A 15710-nucleotide genomic window follows, 5' to 3' on the forward strand; every position below is an offset into this window, starting at 1 on the left:
TTGTATTCTCTTAGGATCCAAATCAAGTAACGTGTATCTTTGAAAATTCCGGAGCTCAAGTTCTTTTTGTAGGCAAATTATCTAAGAGTCGCATACGTTTCTTTTTGTGTACATTTGTTTCTTTTCAAATGCTTCAATTTTTACTTGTCCGATGTAACATTCCTTTGGCAGTGGCATAAACAATTTGATTAACCTTTATAATCCGACGTTTATCAAGCAATGCGTAGGAAGTTTGCCCTCTTCACTTAAAACTTTCATACCAGAGGATGTTCTGTGATCCTTGGAAAATTTGTCTATTGCATCCATCACAACGGGGTAACTTTTATCATGGGATTCTGGGAAAAATCTTGAATAAACCATCTCCTTAAAAATCTCAAATGCAGAGGCCAAGTCCATATCAGACAGAAAAGCACTGAGCAATGCAATATAAATGAACGAGTCGGGCTTCATTTCTTTCTGTTCCATCTCGTGTAAATAATGGAGTGCAGCAGATGACCTCTTGCAAATGCAAAGACCATAAATAAGTACCATAAAAGCAACTCGATTAGGAGAACAACCTTTTCTTTCCATCTCTTTCCAAACCAAGAGTGCATCATCAGGCCTTTCTTCTCTGCAAAACCCATCCACCAAAGTTGAGTAAGTGACGACATTGGGCTCCCTGTCTTCTTCAGACATTTTCGACAGAAGAGACATCGCCCTATCAACAGAACCACTTTTGCACCAACTATCTATGAGCAGACTGTAAGTCACAACTGAGGGACAGAGGCCCTTTACAACAATCTCATCCAACAATTTTCCAGCTTCTGCAACTCGGTTAACCTTGCAGAGCCCTCTGATCACTATGTTAAAAGCCACCACATCAAGACAATGGCCACGAGAACACAAATCCCTGAGCAAGTTCAATGCTCGGTCTACTTCTTGAATCTTGATCAAACCACCATTGCTGCAGAATAGGAAACTGATAACACTCTAGATTTACATATTTTTCTCTGTTAAAAATCATTTCTTAGATTTCTTTAGTTTTTAATTTCTTAGAATTAGGCTAGTTTTATGTTTTTCTCTTAATCCTTTAGTTTTATAAAATTCTAGTTAAAATTAGGTTTTTAGGGGTAATTTTTAGCATTTGTAAATAATTAGGATATTAATATTTTTTAGAGAAAATCTTCTAATGAAAATCTTTTTTCTTTACTTTTTCTTTTAATTTTTGAATTGCAGAAATATTTTTTTTTTTTTTTTGGGCATTAATTCATTTTCTTCTTATTGCAGAAAGGTCCTAAAAATTGGGTTACAGATGCAAAGCAATTGGGCCGTTGGTGCAATGTACAATGAAAGGCATTTGGGTTGGATTGGGTGCTCAAATTGCTGGAAACTACTGCTGGAACGCTGCTATTGCAAGCATTGGAATGGACTGGCTGCACATTTTAATTGGAGTGCTGATTTCACAATGGATTGGCTGCTGATTGGAAGCCCACTTAATCAAAACGCTCAGCTAAACTTGAGTGAAACGACTGCGTTTTGGGAGGGCTGTTGTTGTAAACGCTGGTGGGCTGAAATCCAATTAGTGATGTGGTGCGTTTTGGTGCACTGTTGCCTTAGGGGTTCTTTGCTGGAGCACTTCATTTGGAGAAAGGGAAAGCAAAACCCAAAGCTAGGGCAGAGTGAGAGCTGAAGAAGAGGAACACATCACTTACCTGAGGTTCGTGCCATTCCACCGAAGTTGCACACGTGTTGAAGAAGATGACCAGTGTGAAAGAAGAGCTGACCGGAGCTGCCACGTGAGAGCTCGAAGCGTCACAGCAAGGTTCTTCATCTCCCATTTTTTTCTTTTTCCCCTTTCCTTTTCCCTCTTTCGTTTTCTTTTGTTTTTCTGACCCTATAAAAAGAGCTTTCACCTTGTAAATATATACTTTTGCACACTTTGAGATACATTTTCTGTTCATAGTTCTAAGCTCTGTAGATTAGGGTTATTTTCCACTTTCTATAGAGTAGGATTCCGTTCTCTTTGCTTTTAGAGCGCACATCACGGTGGTGACAGCCGCGGTGACTCTGATTGAGCATGTATTCGGTACAATTTTTGTAATTTTTCTTTTCTCGTTAATAATACAGTTTGTTCTTGATGTTTCACATGTTCAGTGTTTTGATATTCTGTTATGTTTCGTGCTTGTGTGTTTCTTGTGTTGTTTCAATGAATAAACGAATTGGACTGTGATTCTTTGCATTCTATATTTCCTTTTGGAATCAAATGACTCTATTTTGAGCATTCACTTTCGAGATGTCTTCTCGAGCCAAAGATGAGTCCAGTAAATAAAAACTCATTCAGTTTTGTGTTTTTATTCTTTTTCTTCTATTATTTTTGTATGTGATTTTAAATCTGGAATTGAATTTTATTTGAGATTTGTGAAGGAAAATATCCGCATTTCTACATCTGTTTTGGATGTAATGTGACTCCATAGTGAGCATGACTTATCAAGAGGTCTTCTTGAGAGATGTTAAGCTTCATAATTGTCAGATTAAATTCAATTTCAGTGTTGTTATATTGTTCTTGTTTTGTTTCAATTATGATTTCTGCTCCTATTTTATATTTGATGATATATAGATTAGGTTCAGTTTTAGTTTTGTTTTCCTTGTGCTGTTAACTGTTAACATTCATAGGTTAGTTTTAATTGCATTCAGTTCTCATTTTAGTTTAGGTTCTGTTCTGTTATACATAGATTCTATAGTTTAGTTTAGGTTTTATTTTCTTGCATTTTATTTTTCTTCTTTTCTTTTTAAAACAGTTTTCGTTTCTTTACTGTTTTCTTTTAAATTTTCTTTGTTTTAATTCCGTTTTCCCACCTGTGAGTTAGTAGTTAGTAAATAAAATACAAGAATTAATTCTACACTTTAAGCTTAATTTTAGCCGAGTCTTTGGATTGATACCTAGGTTGTCCCTATACTTCATTAGTGGGGAAACTTAGTTTGTTCTGATTTTAGGCGAAAAAAAATCAGTTTAACAAATGGCGCCGTTGCCGGGGACTCAGCGAGTTAAGTCTTAGAGTGTTAGGTTAGTCTTGTTTAGGTTTGTTTTCTTGATTTTATTTCTGTTTTGTGTTCATATATGTTCCTTTTTAGTTTAGGATCTGTTTGTTTTGTTTTCATTTTTGTATATTAGGATCTGTTCTGCAGAGTAGAAATTGTGAATATAGCTTGTATAGATTTTCTTTTCTTTCAATTCTTTTGTTGAATTCTGTGATAGAGGCTTTATTGGTCTGATTGGTTTTTATCTTGTGAGCAATTGTTAAGCATGGATCACTCCTCTGCATATGGTAATTTCTCATTTCCTTATAATGCTCAACCACCAAGATTTGACATGTTTTATGAGCCTATTCCTGAGGTTTTTATGCAGCCAGCCAATCAAGCTTTCCAGCAGCAACCACCACATTGTTTTCAACCATATCATGAGCAACCACCCTTGCAAGTGCAGCAGCAGCTGCCACACGTATACTGGGACCAATATGCTGAACCAGAGCAAGAGAATTTCCTGTCGGAACAGCCACGGCAGCCATCTTTTTTCCATTATGATGCACCAGAGCAAGAGGAATTCCAATCAGTACAGCCATGGCAAGATCCATTATGTGATCAGCAGCAGGGGATTCCAGCATCTGAACTTCAAGGACTGACTACTCAAGTGGTTCAGTTAGCTGCTGCTGTCAACAAGCTGATTGAGAGAGTTGAAGGAGAGAAAGAGGCATCAACCAATGAAGCACCACTAATGGTAGCTGCTGCCGCAGAGTTTCAAGAGATTGAGTGTCCAACCACCTCTGTAACTGTATACTCTAATCCTTCTTTCATTGATTCACATTCTACTTTAAATTTTGATGATGATAATTCCAATTCTCTGATGAGTGATGATTGTATGAGTGCATCTGTTGATATTTCTGAATGTGTGTGTGAACCTTATGACCATAATTACACTGATACTCATTTTGAAAAGCTAGTTGATGGTTTTAGGGAGTTGGCTGTGATTCATGATTGTAATAGTTTTGTTGTTGTTCCTATATCTGATTTTACCACTGCTAGTGCTCAATTAAGTGAAAATGTGTATTATGATGGTGATAGTATTGAACCTCATTCTTGTTTCAAGGAAATTGATTGTACTGCTGATTTAAAAGTTGAATCTACTGTGTTGAAAGTACAAACTGATTTCAGAAAGTCCAAAGAGTATTTGAAAAAAATGAGGGAAGCTGCTGACCATGTTTTGGTGCTTCAGTACTATGAAATGGATTTTGATGCTGATGTGTGTGAGCCTGAAAATGATTTCAATGTGTTTGATCATATGCATGATGTGCCTGTAGAAGTTGTTGATTTTAGTCCTTGCTTTGATCATTCTAATATCATAAAATTAGCATTTTCCATTGATAGAGTTCATATACCTGCATCTACTGCTTTTTATGATTGCACAGATTTAAATGCACTTCTTGATGATGAATCAGATGCTCATGATGATAGATATGTAGTTTTTGATGATGTGAAAGTTGATATGGTTGATTTTGAAAATGCTTGTGCTGATTTAGGATTAGAACTTGAACTTGAGTTTGCTGGGTTCTTAAACTCTTTAGAACTGAGTAATGAAAAACTCACTGGTTGTACATGCCTTGGGGGTGGTTGTGAAATTTGTGAAGAAATCAGTTCTGCCATATGTTATGCTTCTAACTATTTTGCAGGTGCCAAGGAAGAGATCATTATGTTCAAGCTGGATGGAAATGACCCTGATGAGGTAGCTAGTGATCAGAGAACACAGGTTTATTCTGAACTTAGCATTCCCATAGAGTTCTCTAAGGTTCAATATGAATTTAATGCTTTGGATCTGTTTAAAGTTGAACCCATAGAACCTACTCTAGATTATGTTCCTGTTATGCCTGCACACACTCATATTTTAGATTCAGCCTTTTCCATTGAAAATATTGACATGCCTTATGCTGTTTCAGAGTTATGCACTGGTTTTGACATTATTCCAGTTGATGATAGCTTCACAGTAGGTGTTCATTTAGCTGCTGATTTGATAGATGCTAGTGAGGTCATTTTTGAGGAACCAGTCCAGGTTGAATCTGACTTTAATCCTTCTACTGGTATAGCTGAAATGCACACTTGTTTTCATGTCTTGCATGCTTTACCTGATGTTCCTGATACTTCTAAGCATTTTAAATTGCTTGATGAAATTTCTGTTGTGCATAATGTAAAGATACCTACTGATAGGTGCTCTGAATTTAAGTCATTGTTTTCTGATAACCTGTTTGAGAACCTGCTGAATGACTGTAATGTAAATACACAGGTTATGATGGAGACACATGCTGACTTCGAATTCAGTGATGGCATTGCAGAATTAAACAAAGAGGAAGCTGCAGAGACAAAGGCAACCCTGGTGGAGGCAATAGATGGTGTCAATATTGCTAAAGGAGTCTTGAACGTGCAGAAGCAATTGAAAAATTGGAATGGAGAACTGCAGTTACTGCAACAAATGGGAAAGCCGATATCAACTTCGTAAAGATTCCAATATCTGGGGCAACCCCAAACTGCTTCATCTCCGAAAGCAAGCTCAGAGCTCTCTGAGCATCATTACTCTTACACAGTCCTCCAATGAGAACATCAAATAATGAAACAGGAGGAGTGAAGCCAACCCGACACATTTTCTCAAACAATTGAAGGGCCCTATCAACCCGATCCTCCTTGACAAACCCATGAATCAAAACACAGAAAGTCTTCTCACTTAGCCTCACCCCCTGTCCATCCATCCTCTCCACCAACTCAAACGCTTTATCCACATCCCCCCACTTGGAAAACGACAATGCCAGCACAGAGCAAACACGCGCATCAATCAAACCCTTTTCCTTCATCCCATCATAAACCCTCAGAGCCTGATCAAACCTGCGAGCTTTGCAATAAGCTTGCACGACAGGCGTCAGCGTGAACTTATCAAATTCCCATCCAAACCCCTTCATCTCCTCCAACCTAGCCTCCACCAAATCAACCTCCCCGGCCTTGGACAGAGCCTCCAACAAGCAGTTGTAGCAGTAAACATTGGGAACGCAAAGACCCTTCACCCGCATTTCATCGAACAGGTGGTGGGCTTCCTGTGCAAGGCCCACTTCACCCAAACACCGAATGAGGAAGCCCAAGGCACCGGGCGTGAAGGAACAAGGAGCGGACTCCACGAGCTGTTTGACGACTGTTTTGAGATGGGTGGTTTGGCGGGAGCGGGAGAAGATAGAGGCGATGGTATTGTAGGTGTAACAATTATGGCGGTAGCCATACTGGTGTTGATCGGAGGCCCACTGGAAGGAGAGGGCGAGTTTCCAAGTGGGGAGGCGCATGAGAACGGACTCGACAAGGGGAGGCGTGAGGATGGGAGCGAAGAGGTGTAGTTCGGGCCCGGTGGCGTTGGGTTGTTGGGTGAAGACGGAGACGAGGTTGTCGGGATGTTACAGAAGGAGATCAAGAACACTGCATTTCAAGATCCAAGGAAGTCTTCAAGAGGTAAGGGGAGCTAGATCTATTTCTTTGATTGTTGAACTATGCTGTGTTTGATGCAAATCTGGGAATTTGGGGATGAAAAATGGGTTTCTGCGTTTTCTGGAAAACCTGGTGCGATTCTGCAGAATTCTGCAGAAACGCGCGCTCGTCCAAACGGTGCTCGACCAAATAGTGGTCAGCCAATTTCTGGACGTTCGGTATTTGTTCCGAGCGTTCGCCCGACTCGGCCAAATTGGAACGTTCGTACGTATAGTGCTCGACCAGTGGTCGGCCAAACTAACCGTTCGGTTTTGTATCCTCCAGCAACGAACGTCAGTGTTCGTTCTGGGCTTACTTAGTGAGTGTTCGGCGATCGTTTTCGTGTAATAGAGATTCTAGCGTTCGGCCTTAAATCTGATATTCATGGGTTTACAATCTTGAACGTTCGGTTGGGTGTATTATGGATTTTAGCGTTCGACCATAACTTTAATATTATTAGGATTGAATCTTAAGCGTTCGGTCTTCGTGAAATAGTGATCCTAGACGTTCGCCCTTAAAAAAAAAAGGAATTCTCAGGTTTAACTTGTAAGCGTTCGGACTTAATTATGATTCTTAGGTTTGGATTTTAATCGTTCGTTCTTGGTGTATAAGTGATTTGTGAGCTTTCATTCTCAATTTGGTATTTTAGGTTTCAACCTCGAGCGTTCGGTTTTGATGTAATAGTGGTTGAAGGCCTCTGTTCTTAAATTGATGTTTGCAGTAATCTTTAGCGTTCGGTCTTGTTTCTGTTGAGCGATCGGTTATTGATGAGTTATTCTCTCTTGTGAGCGTTCGGCCTTAGTATTGTTGTGATTGTGAGCGTTCGGGCTTTAGGGGTTGGGGCTTTTAAAAAACCCCCTGTTAAGTGGGCTAGAAAATTGAGGCTTGATTTTAGAAGGGGTCACGGTCAACCCATGGATCAGAGGCTCAAATGACACCTCTATACATAGGAATGTAATGCAAATGTCAATTGGAGTGGTTCGTGCGAAAGAGTGTTAATGGCCGTCGCAATCCAGAAACTCAAAATCCCTTCTATTTTCTCTGTAATCGCCAAACTCTCATATTCGAGATCACCCCATAACAATCTTCATTATGATTCTTCTATGGCCGACAACCTCGTCTCCGTCTTCACCCAACAACCCAACGCCGCCGGGCCCGAACTCAACCTCTTCGCTCCCATCCTCACGCCTCCCCTTGTCGAGTCCGTTCTCACGCGCCTCCCCACTTGGAAACTCGCCCTCTCCTTCTTCCAGTGGGCCTCCGATCAACACCAGTATGGCTACCGCCATAATTGTTACACCTACAATACCATCGCCTCTATCTTCTCCCGCTCCCGCCAAACCACCCATCTCAAAACGGTCGTCAAACAGCTCGTGGAGTCCGCTCCTTGTTCCTTCGCGCCCGGTGCCTTGGGCTTCCTCATTCGGTGTTTGGGCGAAGTGGGCCTTGCACAGGAGGCCCACCACCTGTTCGATGAAATGCGGGTGAAGGGTCTTTGCGTTCCCAATGTTTACTGCTACAACTGCTTGTTGGAGGCTCTGTCTAAGGCCGGGGAGGTTGATTTGGTAGAGGCTAGGTTGGAGGAGATGAAGGGGTTTGGATGGGAATTTGATAAGTTCACGCTGACGCCTGTCGTGCAAGCTTATTGCAAAGCTCGCAGGTTTGATCAGGCTCTGAGGGTTTATGATGGGATGAAGGAAAAGGGTTTGATTGATGTGCGTGTTTGCTCTGTGCTGGCATTGTCGTTTTCCAAGTGGAGGGATGTGGATAAAGCGTTTGAGTTGGTGGAGAGGATGGATGGACAGGGGGTGAGGCTAAGTGAGAAGACTTTCTGTGTTTTGATTCATGGGTTTGTCAAGGAGGATCGGGTTGATAGGGCCATTCAGTTGTTTGAGAAAATGTGTCGGGTTGGCTTCACTCCTCCTGTTTCATTATTTGATGTTCTCATTGGAGGACTGTGTAAGAGTAATGATGCTCAGAGAGCTCTGAGCTTGCTTTCGGAGATGAAGCAGTTTGGGGTTGCCCCAGATATTGGAATCTTTACGAAGTTGATATCGGCTTTTCTAGACAGAAGTGTGATTACCAAGTTGCTGGAACAGGTTCTGGAAGATAAAGAGGAGAAAATTATCGTTTTGATTTACAATGCTGTTTTGACTTGTTATGTTAATGAGGGACAGGTGGATGAAGCCTGCCGCCTTCTTCAGATGATGATTCAGAGCAAATTCACTGATGTCGAGATGGATGATTTCTTCAAGGACAAGAGATTGGTTTTCCCAAATGCCGCTTCCTTTAGCATCGTGATTGATGGCTTACTCACAAATGGTCAGTTGGACCTCGCTCTAAGTCTTTTCAATGACCTTAAACAATTTGTTGGTAGGCCAAGCGTTTTGATTTACAACAATCTGATCAATGGTCTCTGCGGTTCTGATAGATTGGACGAGAGCTGTGAGCTGTTGAGAGACATGAAAGAATCAGAAATTGAACCAACTCATTTCACTTACAACTCAATTTATGGATGCCTGTGTAAAAGAAAAGATGTCGTAGGAGCTATCGATATGTTGAAAGTGATGCGTGCTTGTGGGCATGAACCGTGGATAAAAAATTCCACCCTTCTTGTGAAAGAACTGTGTGATCGTGGCCGGGCTGTAGAAGCATGCGATTTTCTTGACAGCATGGTTCAGCTAGGTTTCCTTCCTGACATAGTTTCCTATTCTGCAGCAATGGGGGGTTTGATCAAGATTCAAGAAGTGGACCGAGCATTGAACTTGCTCAGGGATTTGTGTTCTCGTGGCCATTGTCCTGATGTGGTGGCTTTTAACATAGTGATCAGAGGGCTCTGCAAGGTCAACCGAGTTGCAGAAGCTGAAAAATTGTTGGATGAGATTGTTGTAAAGGGCCTCTGTCCCTCAGTTGTGACTTACAGTCTGCTTATAGATAGTTGGTGCAAAAGTGGTTCTGTTGATAGGGCGATGTCTCTTCTGTCGAAAATGTCTGAAGAAGACAGGGAGCCCAATGTCGTCACTTACTCAACTTTGGTGGATGGGTTTTGCAGAGAAGAAAGGCCTGATGATGCACTCTTGGTTTGGAAAGAGATGGAAAGAAAAGGTTGTTCTCCTAATCGAGTTGCTTTTATGGCACTTATTTATGGTCTTTGCATTTGCAAGAGGCCATCTGCTGCACTCCATTATTTACGCGAGATGGAACTGAAAGAAATGAAGCCCGACTCCTTCATTTATATTGCATTGCTCAGTGCTTTTCTGTCTGATATGGACTTGGCCTCTGCATTTGAGATTTTTAAGGAGATGGTTTATTCAGGATTTTTCCCAGAATCCCATGATAAAAGTTACCCCGTTGTGATGGATGCAATAGACAAATTTTCCAAGGATCACAGAACATCCTCTGGTATGAAAGTTTTAAGTGAAGAGGGCAAACTTCCTACGCATTGCTTGATAAACGTCGGATTATAAAGGTTAATCAAATTGTTTATGCCACTGCCAAAGGAATGTTACATCGGACAAGTAAAAATTGAAGCATTTGAAAAGAAACAAATGTACACAAAAAGAAAGGTATGTGATGAGTCGATATTTTCTTCACTTCACTTAGTTTATTGTACCAAATTTAATCAGGGAATTGTGCTAAAATGTCCGGTATTTTTCCTTTTTTACTAATTGTGCTTAAATTGACCAGTAATTCTTATTTTAACTAATTTGAATTATCTGAGCTAATTATTTTCGTTATTGATTACAAGGAAAATTTTGGAAATGCAAATTGGGACATTTGGAAGAATATTCATCTGCACACTGCCATTTCACTTGGAAGAGGCTACACTTGATTCAATTATTTTTAGAAAAAGATGTGCTAATCCGTTTTGGAGGAAGGAGTTTAATTTTTCTATTGGACTTCTTTGGCTACGGTTTCATCTACACAAAGGCAGCAGCTCCACTCATTCCATTATTTATTCTAGGGCCCGTTGGAAATTTCATTTTGGGAAAGAATAAGTTGGAAGTCTGGTATGCACGGCTGAAAATGGGATGTGGACAATCCACGTTGGAATTCACGGCCACATTTAGTGGAAATTTACGTTGGGAAGTTGTTTCCCTTACCATGTCACGGTTACATATCCTAGGCCCATGGACAAGTTATTTTGATGAAACATTCAGCAAAATATCTTTTTGAATGTGGGAGCCGCCACACCTTTGGCTTGCAACGTGAATTATAATTGAATTGGCAATTGGGAAAAGCAACCAAAGAAGCCCACGGCCATTCATCTTATTCAGCCTTAGTTGGAATGGAAGACAAGGGCCAACATTGAAGCACACGGCCCACACTTGGAAGTAGCACAGCAACACCACACAGTTTTCGGTCCAGCAAAAAGAAGTGGCAGAAAAGAAAAGGAAGCTTTCATTTTTGGAGAGGGGTGCACACGGGATTCCAGCATTCCAGCACACAGCCACGTCCCATCCAGCAAGCGGTAATTAGGAAAAGAAGCTTTGAAGTCCAGTAGCATCCAGAAGCACATGGTCCAACACGCAATGGGGGTGTCTAGGCTTGGAGCTGGAGGTGACGTCTAGCAAGAGGGAGCTCTCGGATCCAGCATTCCAGCTTGGAAGCACGGAGGTAAGCAAGTCCAGCTTGGGGGAGAAATAAGCAGCTACCGAGAGAAGCCGCCACTCTCTGGTTTTTGGGGGGTTTTTCGTCCAGGAGGAGAGTAGCCACCACCGAAAGGGAGAGTAGAGTTGGAGAGATGGAAGGTTACGGGTGAGGGCTGGGGCACTAGCTGAAGCCGCCACTTACATGTTTTTTTAGATGGAGCTTTCTTAAAGATTGTTTTGAAGGGGGCCTGGAATGGGAAGCACGGTTATGTGCTCCAGCCGCCACATTTACTGAGTTTTTTTTTCTCTTCCTGAACGTTTGGATTTTGAGAGGAAAAATTGTGAACATTGTTACGGTTGAATGAAAAGCATCTACTTTAATTTTATATTGCTGATTTTACACATTGCCATTTTCATTTGGTTCATGCATTTTCTTTATTGAGGTTTTTAATCTATCCATGAAAGAGTAACGTTGGTGTGCACGGTATCCAGCAGAAGAAGCCTGCACCGTCCATTCCAGAAAAACTCACGGTCTTGCTGCACAGAGGAAAAACAATCCAGCTCTTCACGCTACAGCTCACTGCCACACATGAAGAAGCAAGCAAAGAATGCAGCTCCCATCTAGCACATCTGGCAGCAACGTCCAAATCCAGCAAGCTTGAAGAGAAGAGTGTCACGGCCCTGGTCCAGTGTTGGAAACGGAAGAGAAGATGGAAGCTTGTAGAGGAGTAGGAGTAGGGTAGAGGCTTCCTAGTTTTCGGCTCTGTGTAATTTTTCCCCCTCCCCCTTGGGGAGGTTTGGGGTTTCTTTTCCATTTCCAGTGATCAATATGATGTGATGTTAGTATAATTTCTTGTTTTCTGTAATGAACTTCAGTGTAATTTGCAGTCTCATTTCAAATTCCGCTTCTGAGCTTCCAGGTTTGTTTACTGTTTTATTTCTGTCGCAGTTTAATTTCCGCCAGTCTCATGCTTTCTGCGATTTTAAATTTCTGCTGATATGATGTTTTACGCTGCTGTTTGAACATTTCATTTTCTCTGATGCACTTTAAATTTTCGTTTTTATTATTCTGCTGCAAATTTCTCCTTCTGTTTTACTGTTTTGAAATCTGAAATTACATTTTCTGCAAGCTGTTTGCTTTTCTGAACCAAAGTTTTATGAACGTTTACCATTCAGTCATGTTTTCCAGTTTCATTTTCATTGCACTGTGTTGATTTTCGTTTTTACCATTTTGTGATTTTACTGTTTGCACGTTTTTTTTTTACTGTTTCGGTTTTTACTGTTTTAATTTATTTTTACTGCAATTTATTTCTTTTGTCCACAACAACAAACTCAAAACCCCCCACTACTTGTTAGACCTAAGACTAAACCACATTTGGTCCTTGAGAGACGACCTAGGAGTCACTTCCTAGCACTATACTGCATTCTTTTATGCACAACTTTTGGGTGTGAGTTGATTGTGTTTACACTTGTTCCCCATTGCTCCTCTATTTCTTTTGGTTTATAGCTTCTCATCCATATGTTATCCTCCCATGTCCTTGGCCCCATTACATCCATAAAAGACCTTTTGATTTGAACATGCGTATGTGCTTGAGTGTTGATATTAGAGGCTTGCCAAGTCTGTTGTTGCTTGCTTTTCTTGAGTGCATTGAGTTGAAATTGCTTACCGTAGACACTTGAGAGAAACACTGATAGTGCATCTGTGAGTTTTTGTTACTTTTGATTCACCTCTTGAGCTGATTGATCATTTTGCCATGTCTTGAATTGCTTGGATGATTTCATGAGTATTTGCTTTCTCTGATTGATTTTGTGTTGGATATTGTCTACTTCCTTTCTTGGTCCAGATTCCTTGAGAACTGTGTAATTCTGTTTCTGTCATTGTTAGTCTTTGTTTTTTTTTTTTGTGTGTTGAGTGTTGTGTCACTTCCCTGGATGTCCTCTGAACTATTCCTTGGTCTTGATTTTGCCGAGGAGTGCAAAAGACTAAGTGTGGTCTATTTTGATGAGTCGATATTTTCTTCACTTCACTTAGTTTATTGTACCGAATTTAATCAGGGAATTGTGCTAAAATGTCCGGTATTTTTCCGTTTTTACTAATTGTGCTTAAATTGACCAAAAATTCTTATTTTAATTAATTTGAATTATTTGAGCTAATTATTTTCATTATTAATTGTAGGAAAATTGTTGGATAATATTTGGGACATTTTGGAGGTCAAAAGAAAATGTGACATCAATTTTGTTTAAACTAAAACGTGAGAGGTGTGGATTTACTTTTTGGAGGTGCAACTGAAATTCTGGTCCAGCTTGGCAGCAGCTTGTCACGGAAGAGGGCCTGGTCCAGCAGTGTTCTCCACATTAGAAGAAGAGCTGGCGCGGATGGAAAGCACGTCATCGTCCAGCAATCCACACGGCCCACAAGGGGGAGCGTCCAGCAGATGGCACGCACGGCCTGGTTTGGATTCACGCTTCCAGCAGCTTGGGAGACAGCGCACGTCCAGCACACTCCACACGCACGTCCAGCAGAGTGGATAGCAGCGTCCAGCTGGGGCAGCAACGGACGTCCACGCTGGGTTCACACAGAGACGGCCCATGGGGAGCGTCCAGCAAGCAATGAAGGCACCACGCGTCCATCTTTTGAGCAGCAGCAAGCCCAGCAGAGAGAATACGCACGTCCAGTAAGGATGAAGTGCTACGTCCGCACATGTGACGCACGCGGGCAGCAGCTTTTGAGAGAAGTGGCCAGCAGCTTGGAGAAGAACGCACGTCCAGGAGCAATACGCACGTCCAGTAAGGATGAAGTGCTACGTCCGCACATGTGACGCACGCGGCCAGCAGCTTGGAGAAGAACGCACGTCCAGGAGCAATACGCACGTCCAGCAGCCTTCACGGTCCAGCATCCAAGCAGCAGGGATGAGAAGCTTCTCTTCCTTTCTTCCAATAAAGAAGCGGTGATTATGTTGAGTGAAGGAACACGCGGACAACATCAACACGAACTTGGTCCAACATCAAGGCCCACCATGGCCCAAGGCAGGAGAAGACCTTCAAGCTTGAAGAACCAGCAACACGCAAGAAGCAGGCCCAACAGTTTGGAGGGCTTCATGAGGGTTTAAAAAAGACAAAGGAGTGAAAAGAAAGGGGGTCCTGGAAGGAGGTGTCTCGGCCTGGAGCTGCATCCAGCCGCCACTTTCTGAGTTTTGGTTTTTAGGCTTTTGGCTTTGAACGTTTTAGGAGAATGTAGGAGAAAGGGTGTCTTAGCTTGGTCCTGGAAGGAGGTGTCTCGGCCTGGAGCTGCATCCAGCCGCCACTTTCTGAGTTTTGGTTTTTAGGCTTTTGGCTTTGAACGTTTTAGGAGAATGTAGGAGAAAGGGTGTCTTAGCTTGGTGCTGGAAGAAGGTTCTCGGCCTGGAGCTGTAGCGGCCACGGAGGCTTTTCTTTTTCTCACTTAGGAGAATGTAGGAATTTGATGTTTTTGCTTTGAATCAGGAAGATCCGCCACCTTCATTTTGTGTTACTAGCATTTTCTTTCTTTTGTTCTAGAAGCAGCAGGGGAATTGAATTTTCTTTTCTTTCTTTAGAAAATAGCACGCTGACTCATGGGAGAAGAGACGTTACGGTCTGGATGAAATTTTTACAGCATATATATTTTGGCTTTTAAATGGAAGCGGATATTTTATTTTTTTTTTTGCTTAGAAAAATGTAGCGCATTAAATTTGAGAAGGGTGGTGTCACGGCTGGGCTGGAGAGAAAGCACAGGTGCTGATTCATTTTCATGGAGAAATGAAGTGGTGTTGTCACGGGTCCGGAGTTTTGGATGGTGGAAGAAACACACGTGTGCTTAGGGAGAAGGGCTCCTGCTGCCATGTCCACGTGAGATGAGCTCCAAGGGTCCTCTTTCAGATTATTTTAAGGAAAATGATACTTGAACAACCACTTTTGACAACATTTAGACACGCCACACGTGTCTAAATTTGAGTGGTCCAGTTGGAAAAATTAAATGAAAATGAAATATGACGTGGAAAGGGAGTGGTCAGGGTTTGCAGGTCCGCGTTTCAAATTTGAAATTGAATTTGGAACAATTTTAGAGAGAGAAGCGCGAAGGTTCAGAGATAGAGAGTGTAACCTAGAGAGGCCGAACGACTTGGAGAAAGGGAGTTGGAGAGAGAGACGTCCGACGGAGTGCTTGCCGGAGTGTCGCCGGACAACGTTGAAGGCTGTCTGGGAGCTATCGAACCCAGGTCCGCCACAGGTCCGACGTTGGCGAAGGAAGGGAAGACGCCATCGTCTTTCGTCCGGTCCGGCCCAGCGAACTAGGGGCGCGTTGAAGGTCTCGCGTCGTCCCACCTGCTTCTGTCCCTGTCCCGGAGTGCCGGCGGAGTGCCGCCGGAGCATCGCCAGAGTGTCGCCGGAGTGTGGAATGTTCGGTGGACCAAAAAGAGGGGTTTTCCGGGTTGTCAGTCCCACCCACACCTTTATCTTCGTCTGTGTTCCAACCGCCGCACCTCGTGCTGAGTGAAGGTTCGTTTTTTTTTTTTTTATTTCAGTGGAATGAAGGTTTCGTACATGCATGATGTTGTTTGTGGATGGTTTTGC

At 42.1% G+C, this 15710-nt stretch overlaps 4 protein-coding genes across 7 annotated transcripts; 2 read left to right on the top strand and 2 right to left on the bottom strand.

The window, feature by feature from the left end:
* Positions 1 to 104: 104 nt before the first annotated feature.
* On the bottom strand, positions 105 to 1817 carry LOC148201406 (uncharacterized). The gene is made up of 2 exons (XM_088108862.1): positions 1692 to 1817; positions 105 to 969 (listed from the first exon to the last, which is right to left on the bottom strand). Exons 1-2 carry the CDS (start codon positions 1815 to 1817, stop codon positions 196 to 198), a joined length of 900 nt encoding a protein of 299 aa, XP_087964988.1. The 3' UTR covers positions 105 to 195.
* Positions 1199 to 5666, top strand: LOC148201407 (uncharacterized). 3 transcript variants are annotated; one of them, XM_088110239.1, is made up of 2 exons: positions 1199 to 4780; positions 5312 to 5666. In XM_088110239.1, exons 1-2 carry the CDS (start codon positions 3284 to 3286, stop codon positions 5522 to 5524), a joined length of 1710 nt encoding a protein of 569 aa, XP_087966365.1. In that variant the 5' UTR covers positions 1199 to 3283; the 3' UTR covers positions 5525 to 5666. The 3 variants fall into 3 exon arrangements, with proteins under 3 accessions (XP_087966365.1, XP_087966363.1, XP_087966364.1); XM_088110237.1 differs by having other exon boundaries at positions 1200 to 5080; positions 5312 to 5665; XM_088110238.1 differs by having other exon boundaries at positions 1201 to 5108; positions 5312 to 5479.
* Positions 5576 to 6350, bottom strand: LOC148201408 (putative pentatricopeptide repeat-containing protein At5g08310, mitochondrial). Its single transcript, XM_088108864.1, has 2 exons — positions 5716 to 6350; positions 5576 to 5600 (listed from the first exon to the last, which is right to left on the bottom strand). The coding sequence occupies exons 1-2, from the start codon at positions 6348 to 6350 to the stop codon at positions 5576 to 5578; spliced, it is 660 nt and encodes a 219-aa protein (XP_087964990.1).
* Positions 6351 to 6369: 19 nt separating this feature from the next.
* Positions 6370 to 14798, top strand: LOC148201409 (putative pentatricopeptide repeat-containing protein At5g08310, mitochondrial). 2 transcript variants are annotated; one of them, XR_015785088.1, is made up of 3 exons: positions 6370 to 6513; positions 10277 to 12040; positions 13297 to 14798. XR_015785088.1 is itself a non-coding variant. In XM_088110236.1 (2 exons), exon 1 carries the CDS (start codon positions 7527 to 7529, stop codon positions 9993 to 9995), a length of 2469 nt encoding a protein of 822 aa, XP_087966362.1. In that variant the 5' UTR covers positions 6521 to 7526; the 3' UTR covers positions 9996 to 10094; positions 10277 to 11506. The 2 variants fall into 2 exon arrangements, 1 of the variants encoding a protein (XP_087966362.1); XM_088110236.1 differs by lacking the exons at positions 6370 to 6513; positions 13297 to 14798 and adding an exon at positions 6521 to 10094 and having other exon boundaries at positions 10277 to 11506.
* The last annotated feature ends 912 nt before the right edge of the window (positions 14799 to 15710 follow it).

The sequence above is a fragment of the Vigna umbellata genome, chromosome 3, assembly GCF_029865625.1.
Source record: "Vigna umbellata cultivar VRB3 chromosome 3, Vumbellata_1.0, whole genome shotgun sequence".
Lineage (NCBI taxonomy): Eukaryota > Viridiplantae > Streptophyta > Magnoliopsida > Fabales > Fabaceae > Vigna > Vigna umbellata.

Bases quoted from the DNA above. Each gene is read 5' to 3' on its own strand.
- LOC148201406 (XM_088108862.1), bottom strand. From the start codon at position 1,817: ATGGGAGATGAAGAACCTTGCTGTGACGCTTCGAGCTCTCACGTGGCA. The intron at 970-1,691 runs GTAAGTGATGTG...ATGTAAATCTAG, and splicing joins TGGAATGGCACGAACCTCAG to AGTGTTATCAGTTTCCTATT.
- LOC148201407 (XM_088110237.1), top strand. From the start codon at position 3,284: ATGGATCACTCCTCTGCATATGGTAATTTCTCATTTCCTTATAATGCT. The intron at 5,081-5,311 runs GTTGAATCTGAC...GTAAATACACAG, and splicing joins TTTTTGAGGAACCAGTCCAG to GTTATGATGGAGACACATGC.
- LOC148201408 (XM_088108864.1), bottom strand. From the start codon at position 6,350: ATGCGCCTCCCCACTTGGAAACTCGCCCTCTCCTTCCAGTGGGCCTCC. The intron at 5,601-5,715 runs GTTTGTCAAGGA...GGACTGTGTAAG, and splicing joins TTCTGTGTTTTGATTCATGG to AGTAATGATGCTCAGAGAGC.
- LOC148201409 (XM_088110236.1), top strand. From the start codon at position 7,527: ATGGCCGTCGCAATCCAGAAACTCAAAATCCCTTCTATTTTCTCTGTA.